At 39.8% G+C, this 12,312-nt stretch overlaps 1 protein-coding gene across 6 annotated transcripts in view; it reads right to left on the bottom strand.

The window, feature by feature from the left end:
• LOC145664751 (uncharacterized) overlaps positions 1-12,312 on the bottom strand; it is a 248,516-nt gene that overhangs the window by 34,487 nt on the left and 201,717 nt on the right. The window contains exon 7 of one of the 6 annotated variants that reach the window (XM_081731653.1): positions 1,074-1,984. The exons of 4 other annotated variants lie outside the window; for them this stretch is intronic. In XM_081731653.1, coding sequence (XP_081587779.1) covers positions 1,177-1,984 — 808 coding nt within the window. In that variant the 3' untranslated portion in view covers positions 1,074-1,176. Of the gene's footprint in view, positions 1-1,073; positions 1,985-12,312 lie in introns of those variants that run through there. One more of the 6 variants, XM_081731660.1, reaches the window with a different exon arrangement.

The following is a 12,312-nucleotide window of genomic DNA, read 5'->3' as shown; positions in this document are numbered from 1 at the left end:
GTTTGAAGAAAATGCAACCGAATCATTCCAAATGTTTCAAGAGGCCTTCAAGGATGACTGCATTTCAAGTTCACAGTCTCGCACAAGGCGTTTAAGGAGGGCCGGGAGGAGGTTGCCGATGAACAGCGTTCTCGACGCCAAACAACAGCCAGAGCAGACGAAAACGTGGATCGTGTGCGCAAAGTTTTGTGTTCCGACCGCCGATTGAGCATCCAGCAAATTGTTGACACCCTATTACATGTCCACATTTGCGGTACATGGGATAGTACCCGAGGATCTGCAAATGCGCTCAGCCACACATCCCTCATCGTTACCAACTTCCTTGCCCGCAGCAACAAACGGCGGTTCTCCGTCCCCTTTACAGTCCCGACTTGGCTCCGTGCTACTTTGTTTTCCCCGACTGAAGAGAGAGCTCAAAGGAAAGCATTGGGAAACCATGGAAAGCATCCAAAAACATATTACAACGTTCCTGAGAAACATTTCCGTAGGTGCGGAACACACGTCTCCGCAAGTGTATTATTGCAGGGGGAGAGTATTTTGAAGAATTTTAAGCATTTGTACAGGTTCGATCAATAAAACTATTTTTCCCAGATAATGCGCATTCCTTTTATAATGGACCTTGTATAATTCATATTAAATTGTGCTTTCTGTCTCGCAACTGCTCTACGAGTCAGTGCTTGCATCTTTGGTGAGTGTAGTCCGGTTCAATTCACGGTGGGATACAACTAAAATTTCAACGATTTCGGTGGTTCGGATTTAACACTAAACCGTAGGCCCACGCCTCTATTAGCCGCGCTGCTACAAACGGAAGCAAAACTTACGTAAACAAAGAAACAAAAAAGTAAATATATGATTTGCGCTTAACACATATTTCTATAGGCTCCATACACAGAACATGCATAAGTTCAACACGTCACAATTTTCTTAACTTTTAAATTCAAAGGTAAATAAATGATATAGTATTAATTTTGCAATTGAAAGAAATTACATGAATATCTTTATTTTAATTGATTCACTTTTTAAAAACAGTACTACAAGGTTGGATCATACAATAATAATCTTAATACTAATAATACAAAAAAGAAAAGAAGAAAGTTTATTTTGGATATCCTGTTACAATCTGTAAATTAGGAACGGTCATAAAAATATTCAGACCTCCTACTCCAATCACAGACACTAAGATGTAACTGTTGTACAAGAGTTCTTCATACACGACCGCATATGTGTACGTAAATTCCACTTTTGGGCAAATTTTTTCCCACATATATCACACACAATATTATACTCTCCGGCATGAATTTTCAAATGTGTATTCAAATTGTACTTACGTGCAAACCTTCGACCACATACATCACACACAAATGGCTGCTCTCCTGTATGAGTTGTCATATGAAGTTTAAGAATACGTGAATTCGAGAGCTTTGCGCCACAAACTTCACATTGTGTTGATTTCTTGTGGTTCTGTAAATGATCTGATAAATTACATTTCTTGATAAACTTACCACATATATTACAAGGATAAAGTGTTTGGCCCCGATGAATTCTCCTCACATGGTTATATTTAGACCATTGTTTATCGAACACTTGATTACATATAGGACAAACATAACCATGTAAAAGCTTATGTGTTTTCAAGTGAAGATTCAATATTTTCTTGTTGCATATGTTGCAGCTTACAACTATATAATTCATATAACCTTTGTTTATCTTATGAATAGTCTGAAGATGAAAACAAAGTCCACTTCTGCTCATAAATAGTCGGTCACAAATTGCACAGCTCCACTCTTCGCCATCTGGGTTCGAATGCATCTTCAAATGACGATTCAAAGTAGCACGTTTTGAATAATCTGCAAAACATATTTGACATTGAAATCGCCTTTTACTATGGTTTGCCTCATCTTCTTCACTCTTTACCTTCATAATAGGTTTGTCCTCACTAGTGATAGAAGCACTGATGGGCACAAATTCCTTCTGACACTCACCTCTAAAAAAATAAAAGAACACACACCATAATCATAATTTAAATATATATTATGTATACATCTATAGTACACATGCATCGCTGGAAACAGATTTAAGAGCTTCTCGTATACGCCATCCAATTCGAACCAAGTCCTTATCAAAATCATATGTTAATAACGAACGACGGTCTTGGTCTGAATGTTTCAGCACAACAGCCATGACGGTAGGCTGATACTAATACCTTTAAAGAGATCAATACTCCAAGTTGGAACATTGTTGGAAAATATAAGTGTGCTTGTGTGTATATATCTGTTGTGTTCGGATAACAGTCTACCATACGATCGAACGACTATTGTGCATTCGTCTTCCAACGTCATAGAATGAGACGGGCTGGATAGTCGATCGCTAAGCGGAATTGCTGTTCGTGTGGATTGTGACTTCAGTTCTCTACCGGTGTGTAAAAGATGAGAGACAGGAATTTCTCACAACAGAAGTAACCTCAATGACTCGATGCATTGGGAATCACCTTTGAGAAAAATAATATTTCGGAACGCCGTTACTGATGCAATCATAGCCACAGTGGTCATCCATGGGAGTGCTTAGTAGTAATGGAGGAAGAAGTGATAAGAGGATGCGCTAATGGGTTTTCCGGTGGATTTCCTTGTCATTATTAGATCCTCTGCGGTGTGTAGAGGGCGTGTGGAATATTGGTAGTTAGGGGGCATGTCCCAGCAAGTTTGTTGGGAGCAGTGTTCGGCAAAATCAATTAAAATCAATTGCAATTGATCAATCAATTGAAAGTAAGTGCTCTGAAAATTAATTGCAATTGAATTCAATTGCAATTGATTTGAATTTCTATTTGGCAATTAATTTCAATTGCCATTGAATTAAATCATAAAATTTGCAATTAAATTTTCGTCAATTGGTAATTGTTAATTGGTCACCAGGCAATTGAAACTTGTAATTGTTAATTGTTAATAGGAAAGGTTGCAATTGAAACATGTAATTGTTATTTGCAATTGAAATTATTTGCAATTGAAATTGTTAATTGGAATTGAAGTCAGCAATTAAAAGTAAAGATAACAAGATGTGTGTATATTGTGTTGTCCACCTGTTACTGTTTTACATATTTCAAAGATACTTATAAGAAAAACTGTCGCTACCTGAGCTGCTTACTTCTGGGTAACTACTTCCGGTGCACAGTACCTAACACAGTTTCCGGAGGAGAGGTATTTTCTACGAATGCACACGTGCAACATAATTAATAATCAATTTGTCTAGACGAGAGAGAGCGATCGGTATCGAAATTGATTACTTCTGGTCGGCCACTTCCGGTACATAACACCTAATACAGTTTCCAGGATTTTGGTATTCCTAGCGTTTGCACACATGGAAGTATATATCAATCAACTCGTGTTGACTAACACAAGCAGTCTGTAACTATATTACTCACTTCCGGTCAACTAATTCCGGTACATAGTACCTAATACATTTTCCGAGGGTAAGGTATTTCAAACGATTGCACACATGCAACATATATATCAATCACTTTGCCTTGACGAAAGTAAACGAACAGTATTGAAATTGGTGACTTCCGGTCAGGCAGTTCCGGTACATGCTACCTAATACAGGTTCCAGTGGTGGGGTGTTTCAAGCGTTTGCACACGTCAACTCGTCTTGACGAACGAAAGCGGTCGGTACCGGAAGGGGTCTATTCCGGCCAACTATTTCCCGTATAGGGATGGGTACGAGCGAGTTCGAGCGAGTTTTCTTTAAAACTCGACTCGACTCGAAGCAAACATCTTTGAGCTCGACTCGAGAACTCGGCTCGAAAAATTTCACCAACTCGACTCGAATCCGAATCGAGTTTCGAGTCAAGCCAAAACGAGCCAATTCGAGCTAAATCCTTTGTGTAGTACCAAGTACTACTCTCTTCAAGTATCCTACATAGCCAGTCACTGTTTTACAAGGGTTGTATTTCTGAAATGAAATTTTGTACTATGAAAGGAATGTGACATGGAAGTTCACATGAGACATCCGATTTGATCCGTCAGGGATAGTTTACGTGTAATTCAAGCGTTCATGTACTACATATATTTATATACATGTCAAACACAGTATATGGTTACAAAAGGGAATTTGGGACGTAAGACCATGTAACATTGACAGCTTCCATTTTTCAGAGGTTGGCAAAACTTGTCCGACAGTGTTTTGTTGTTGCAATGTGATGTTGGGAGTAGTTTGTGAGTTAAACTGAGCGTGTGAATCTGGTATTTTATCGGGCGTTAGTACTACTTACTGTATGTAAACTGAATGCTGTGGATTCATTTTGTTTGTGTTTAAGTGAAGTAAAAAAAATGCCTCGCACTCGTGGTTTTAAGTACGCAGCTAACAACTTCTGTTATGTTTGTGGCGAGTTCACCTTCGTGAGGAACAGGAAGAAAATCACACCCATCATCAAGAGAGCATATAAGCAGTACTTTGGCGTCGGAGCTGGTGATTTTCATAAGAAGTGGTCACCTAATATATGTTATGCTGCATGTTATTGTAAATTAATTAAGTGGTAGCAAGGAAAAAAATGTTTCATTATTTGCTGTACCATGGTTTGAGGTAACCAAGGGACCATTTGACAGACTGTTACTTCTGCATAACCAAAATTCAGGGATTCACGAACAGCAAATCAAAGAAACATATTGTTCATCCGGATCTGCCTTCAGCAAGAACATGTGGCACATTCCGAAGCTTTACCAGTTCCTTCAAGGCCCACAGACATAGAAGAGATGAGTAATAGTGAAGAAGGTAGCACTACAGAACTTACATCTTCTCCGGAAAAAGAAGGAATCTCCAGTATCAAGGCAAGAGTACGCCCACGTCACGTGTATTACAGCAGGATGATTTAAATGATTTAGTGCGAGACTTAGGACTCAGTAAACAGAAAGCAGAATTGTTAGGCTCCAGGTTACAGGAATATAACCTTCTCCAACATAACCTTCAGGAACAGAGAACGTGCTTCTGTGCTTTATTTTGCCAGTGATAGTTCCGGGACATTCTGCAATGATGTTCATGGATTAATGACAGCCTTGCACATAACATACGAACCTGGTGAATGGAGATTATTTTTGGATGCTTCGAAGAATAGCTTAAAAGGTGTATTGCTGCATATCGGGGATAAACTGCCTTCAATCCCAGTTGCATATGCCACTTTTACCAAAGAGAGTTATGAAATTTTCAGAAAGACATTTACCTTAATTAAGTACAGTTAACGTAAGTGGAAGTTGTGTTGTGACTTCAAGGTAATAGCATTATTATTAGGGACGCAACAAGGTTACACGAAGTATACATGCTTTCTGTGTGAATGGGATAGTCGGGAAAGAACTTCCCACTATGTGAAAAGGGAGTGACCCAAACGCAATTGGAAAGTTGGTGAAAAGAATGTGCAACGGGACAGTTTTGTAAATCCTACAAATGTTCTTGTTCCACCTCTACATATAAAACTTGGACTTATTAAACAGCTTGTGAAGGCAATGGATCCCAATGGGCCAGCTTTTGCATATCTTGCTGACAAATTTGCGACTGTCAGCTGCAAAAATAAGAGAGGGCGTGTTTGTAGGTCCGCAGATACGAGAACTGCAGAAAGATAGAGGTTTTCAGGCATGTCTCACAGAGAAAGAAAAGCGCGCATGGACGAGTTTTACGAAAGTAACCCAAAACTTCCTTGGGAGAAGATGGGACCCTAAATACAAGGAGATGGTGGATGAAATGCTTGCAGGATTTAAGGTGCAAAATGTCCTTGAAGGTGCATATCATGGACTCACATCTGGATTACTTCCTCAGTAACAGCTGTGACATATCCGATGAACACGGAGAAAGATTTCATAAAGAAATATCCACCATTCAAAAACGCTATGAAGGGAAGTAGATGCCCACCATGCTGGCAGACTATTGCAGGTGTATCACTAGAGACAAGAGAGAGACTCAGTACAAAAAAAAAGTAAACCATTATGTACGGTCGACAGCTGTTTCGCATACCTACAATTCTATGTAATATATAATGTCAACAATATATAGTAATGCTTTACAAACAAAAACATTACGTGCTGATTACTCCAAAACTATCCCTAATGCAGAAAAACTAAAATCAGATTTGAATTTAGGAGTGAAAATCCTTTCAGAATCACTACTTTGTTACCCAGATATAGAACTTTTTTATTTTTTGTAGAACAGTTTTATCAATGATACTACTACTACTACTACTACTACTACTAACTAATTATGATTATTATCACACCGTGTATAAACATGAAATATAGACGGTTTGTATGTGAATACTAAAAATTAGTTGGGGGCGCGGTGGCTCAGTGGTAAAGCGTTCACCTCCGGTGCTTGGGGTCCCTGGTTCGATCCCAGCTCGCGCCGTATGGACTTTGTGGTGGACAAACACCGTGCTCGTGGGTTTTCTCGGGGTTCTCCCGTTTCCTCCCACTTTCTTCATTCCACCATTTCACTCATCTCTCATCACCGTCTCCTTTAGCCTAACCGGCATAACCGTGGGACGTAAAACTTAAAGATTTCATTTTTTTAAAAATTAGTTGACTGTCCATCTCGGTAGTCGGGAAATCTTCAGGAGGCAAGGACATCGGTGTCGAGGTTCTGGGTTTGAATTCAGGAGGAGCAAGTATTCGGGCTCGAGCCAAAAATTGTTAAAAGTTATAGAACTCCGGCTAAACATGTTCAAAACTGCTCGAACCGGGTTTAGGGTTGTCAACGACTCAAGCGGCTCAGCTCACACCTCATTCACTATCGAGCCAAACGGACAAGTGAGCCGAGCCAACAGCTCACCCAACCGAGCCAGCTCGAGCCTATGGCTCACCCGAGCCGAACCGAACCGAGTTGATTGCTCACCCCAACCGAGCCGATGAACTCGTTTCAAGGGAGCTGGCTCGAGCCATCGGATCAATTCAGCCCAGCCGATGGGTCATTCCAACCAAGCTGTTCGCTCAGTTGAACCGAGCCGAGCCGGTTGACATCACTATCCCGGTTGAGCTTCTGCTTTAGCTGAAAAAAAAATGGACCATGTAGTTCTCAGCCTTGATGGTAAGAACTACAATATATATATTTATATTGGTGCTCAGTTCATCATTAACTTGTTCCGAAACCAACGAATTTCGAGATGGTTTGTTATGCATCGTTTTCTAAGTGTTTTATACCGTTTTGTGCGCCTATTCCCACGTTTTGTGCGTCACCGCAAGTTGGTCACAATTGGCCCACAAATATGACGGAACAAGTTAATGCTGTTCCGCCACCAACGAATTTCAAGGTATTTTCACATTTTGTGCACCACTGGAAATGGGTCAATATGTGCTTGCAAAATGGGATGGGATGAAATGAAATGAAATCTTTAACCCTTTAGGGATCCCGGGTTTTGGGGGTATTTTTTAGACTTTCAGTCAAGCAGCTACTGCATCGTCACTATTTATCTTAGGATCATGGTTTATACCTCATTCTCTTCAGAATGGAGATGGCTTTTGCATGGTACCACTTGCATGCTCATACCATATACCAGGAGAGGGAAAATGATGTCAAATGTAAAATTTCGGAGGGAAAATTTTTTTCCCCACTTTAGGCCCCTCTGGAACGTTCCTGTGTAAACGTAGAGATCTAAAAAATCTGGTAAATAGTACTTGGTATACTGAATGTGTGTTCCAAATTTCAAGTTTATATCTTGAATGCTAAGGGCGGGAGAAATTTTATCAAGAATTAACACAATGTCCAAAATTACAGCAAAACACCATGATCTCAGGCAAAAAATTTCCTGAGACATCTCTATATACCCTACAACTATAATCTACCGATCATTCTCTTCAGAATAGAATTGCCTTTCAGGCGGTACCATTCACATGTCTCCATCATGTGTCTAAGGCGAGAAATTTCCGAAAAAGGGATTTTTTGTCTAAAAATCCCTTTTTTCAACTTTGAGCCCCTCTGGACCCCCTGTTTTAACGCAGAAATCTGAAAAAAAAAATCTGTTAAATGTTAATTTTTATTGTACCTGCATATACCGGGTGAGGCATTTAAAACTATTTTTTTGAATATCTGGAAAACTACAAATCGGATTTTGAAAAAGTTGTAATAAAAGTTGTTCGTCTCGAAGGGGGACATCCAATGATACCACACTCGACCCCCTGCCCCCACCCCCCGGGGGCGGGAGGGGAGGCAACTTTGAAATCTTAAATAGGAACCCCCATTTTTTATTCCATATTCTGATTCCAAGTGAAAAAATACGTAAATTTTGTATTGAACATTTTTTTCGTTGCGTGATAGATGGCGCTGTAATCGACAAAAATCAAAATGGCTCACAAACATTTGAAAAATGAGGCATTTAAAACTGTTTTTTTGAATATCTGGAAAACTACAAATCGGATTTTGAAAAAGTTGTAATAAAAGTTGTTCGTCTCGAAGGGGGACATCCAATGATACCACACTCGACCCCCTGCCCCCACCCCCCGGGGGCGGGAGGGGGGCAACTTTAAAATCTTAAATAGGAACCCCCATTTTTTATTCCATATTCTGATTCCCCGTGAAAAAATACGTAACTTTTGTATTGAACATTTTTTTCGTTGCGTGATAGATGGCGCTGGAATTGACAAAAATCAAAATGGCTCACAAACATTTGAAAAATGAGGCATTTAAAACTGTTTTTTTTTGAATATCTGGAAAACTACAAATCGGATTTTGAAAAGGTTGTAATAAAAGTTGTTCGTCTCGAAGGGGGACATCCAATGATACCACACTCGACCCCCTGCCCCCACCCCCCGGGGGCGGGAGGGGGGCAACTTTAAAATCTTAAATAGGAACCCCCATTTTTTATTCCATATTCTGATTCCCCGTTAGAAAATACGTAACTTTTGTATTGAACATTTTTTCGTTGCGTGATAGATGGCGCTGTAATCGACAAAAATCAAAATGGCTCACAAACATTTGAAAAATGAGGCATTTAAAACTGTTTTTTTGAATATCTGGAAAGCTAAAAATCGGATTTTTAAAACAAAAACGTAAAAAAATCACTCATCTCGAAGGGGAACATTCAACAATATCACACTCGACCCCTGCCCAACCTCCCGGGGGCGGGAGGGGGTCAAATTTGAAATAATATACGAGAACCTCCATTTTTTTAATAAAGGTTTGGATTCTCTGGGAACAAATACGTAACTTTTGTATTGAACATTTTTTACGTTTCGTGATAGGTGGCGCTGTAATCGACGAAAATTTGTTTCGAACAATTGAAAAATATCCAAGAAATACGCATCAGATTAAGAAAATTAAAGTAGATAGTTTTGATATCTTTGTAAATACTATCAAATGACACCATAGTTGACTACCCTAACGCTATCTCAGTTATTCTGAAAGGTGGTTATTCTAAAATCTTTAATGAGAAACTGTAATGTTTTAAGCAAAGCACTTGATTCTCCAGAACATAATTCATTACTTTGCCCATATTTTTGGTGTAATTTCTGTTACCGATGTAGGTGAAATTTACTTCAATTGGACTACGTGGACGTAGTATCTATTAGTTTGTTTCCTTTTGTTTGCTGATTCAATGTGAGTCCCTTTGCCTCTCACTAAGGAGGTGCTTGTTTCAGGTAAGTCCCCTTGAGTCTCGTCATCGAGGTGTTTGTTTTAGTTGAGCCTCTTGCATCCTACCATTCGGGTGTTTGTTTTGGGGTTGTCTCTTTGCCTCTCACACATCTTCATTGTTTACTGAACAAACGAACAAACGTTCGAAATGGTCCCCCTTTTCTGCAATAGACTACACATTGCAAGCAGGGGTAGGCGCGAGTCGAGCTTAAACTCGACTCGAGTTGAATTCGAGTCGAGTCAAAGGTAATTTTCTCGAGTCAAGTTCCAAGCCGAGTCACTGTTTTGAGCTCGAGTTTCGAGTCGAGTCGAGTTTGATAAATGGCTCGCACATTCAGCTCTTTTTAACTCGTTTTTAAATTATGGCCTGTTTAGACTGGAAAGCGAAAGCCATGAGAAATGTAAGCAGTAATGTCGAATACTTTTAATATTTCTCACGACAGAGGTACATCTGGTGGGGGTACGTTTAGTATATGTCATCTCGTCTCGAAAACGAGACAACAATAGATTTTTATAACGAGACAGCTTCAAATTTCGTAAGCACCAATATAAGTATATACTGTAGTTCTTACCCTCTAGGCTTAGACCTGCACGGTCGACTTTTTGAGCCCCAGAAGAAGCCCAATCCGTGCAGTGATGTCAATAGGCTCGGCTGGTTCAACTGAGCGAACAGCTCAAGCCGGCTTGGTTGGGACGAGCCAGCGACTCGGCACAATTGAACCGATGGCTCGAGCCGGTTCCATTCGGATCAGCCACCAACTCGACTCATGTGAGCCATCGGCTCGAGCCAGCTCCATTAAAAGCAGCCCATCGACTCGGTTCGACTCATCTTAACTGAGCCTATGGCTGAGCCGGCTCGCTTCGGTGAGCTGTTGGCTCACTTTTCTGTTTGGCTTGATAGTGAATAAGCTGTGAGCCGACCGCTTGAGCCGATGACAACCCTAAACCCGGACCAAGCAGTTTTGAACATGTTTGACCGACGCCCTATAACTTTTATCAATTTTTGGCTTGCTCCTCCGGAACTCAAACCCAGAACCTCATGACCGATGTCCTTGACTCCTAAAGACTTGTCGACTACGCAGATAGACAGTCAACTAGTTTTTAGTATTCAGATACAAACCGCGTAATAATAATAATAATAATAATAATAATAATAATAATAATAATAATAATAAGTTGTAGTAGTGGTAGTATATTACTAGTAATATCATTGATAATTATATTATCTACGTAGGATATTTGAAAAGAGTATTTGGAACTACACACAGGATTTAGCTCGAATTGGCTCGACTCGACTCGAAACTTAACCCGAATTCGAGTAGAATTTCGAATAGAGTTGGAGGAAGTTTTCGAGTCGAGTCGAGTCGAGTTTCAAAGAAAACTTGCTCGAACTCGCTCGTGCCCATCCCTAATTGCAAGTGTTACACCTACAGGAAATCTAACCATGGACTGCTACGCGTGATAGCAGTTCTTGCTTCGTAGACGGTAGTTTGAATAATGCAAAATATATCGCAAAAAATAGTCACACTTTCGAACATTTTCTTATCACTTGTCAGCGGTGTTTACTCATTTTGATTGTTGTCTATTAGAGCGCTATCTATTAGACAGCGCCAAGAAAGACAATGTTACATAACGTACTCACAAAGTACGTTCACATGTCATTCAGGGTTATGTCGTTGTTTGTATTGGTGAGAATAACATGTAGTTTCAAGGATTAGTTTCTTGATGAAATTCTATTGAGTGGAGTTCGATTGTGGATTTCACTTTTAATGGGATGTTAACTGAAAGAAAAGAATATGGGCAACAAGACAATAGTCCGTATCGTATGATGAAGTTGGACGTTGCTATGTAGTTAGAGTCTGTGATCAATAATGATGAAAATAGTTGTTCATTAGTTACAGAAAAATTCTTATTATGGATCAATTGAAGATATCAGTAACATTAGGTGACGAAGTTAAGGAATACTTTGAGTCAAATAGACAGTAGAAGAAGCACGTTTAAGGTATGCTAACCTGTTCCCTGATAGGAATGTTCCTTCTGCAACGACTTTTCGCAGTATTATTCAATTATTTATTGAAACTGGAAGTATTCAACCCAGACAACGAGTCCGATCACGGCCTGTGACGAACGAAAATGCCGCAGTGAATGTTTTAGCTGCAGTTGCTGCAAATCCTCACATCAGTTCTCGGCAAATCGCACGAAGTTCTGGAATGTCGCAAAGAAGTGTTCTGCACATACTGCATGAACACAGATTCCATCCATATCACGTTTCGTTGCATCAGGAACTACATGGGGACGACTTTCAACACCGCTTGAACTTTTGCAATTGGATACAACAGCAATTAGCAGTTAATGATGATTTTATTTCACAGATACTTTTCTCTGATGAGGCAACTTTCACGAATACTGGTCAAGTGAATCGGCATAATATGCACTATTGGTCAGTAGATAATCCACATTGGTTAAGGCAAGCCGAGCGTCAACGTACATGGAGTGTGAACGTTTGGTGCGGTGTTTTAGGTACTCGAATAATTGGCCCATACTTCATAGACGGGAGTTTGAATGGTCAAATGTATGCCGATTTTTTAGATAATATTTTGCCAACACTACTGGAAGATGTCCCACTTCAAACAAGAATGAATATTTGGTTTCAACAAGACGGATGTCCAGCGCATTATTCACGGATATCTCGTGAGGTTTTGAATAGAAAATATC

The sequence above is a fragment of the Thermobia domestica genome, chromosome 11 (genome assembly GCF_964235325.1).
Source record: "Thermobia domestica chromosome 11, izTheDome1.hap1.1, whole genome shotgun sequence".
NCBI classification, from domain to species: domain Eukaryota; kingdom Metazoa; phylum Arthropoda; class Insecta; order Zygentoma; family Lepismatidae; genus Thermobia; species Thermobia domestica.
Note: the sequence above shows the minus strand (reverse complement) of the source record. Positions and strands in the feature narration are given on the sequence as shown.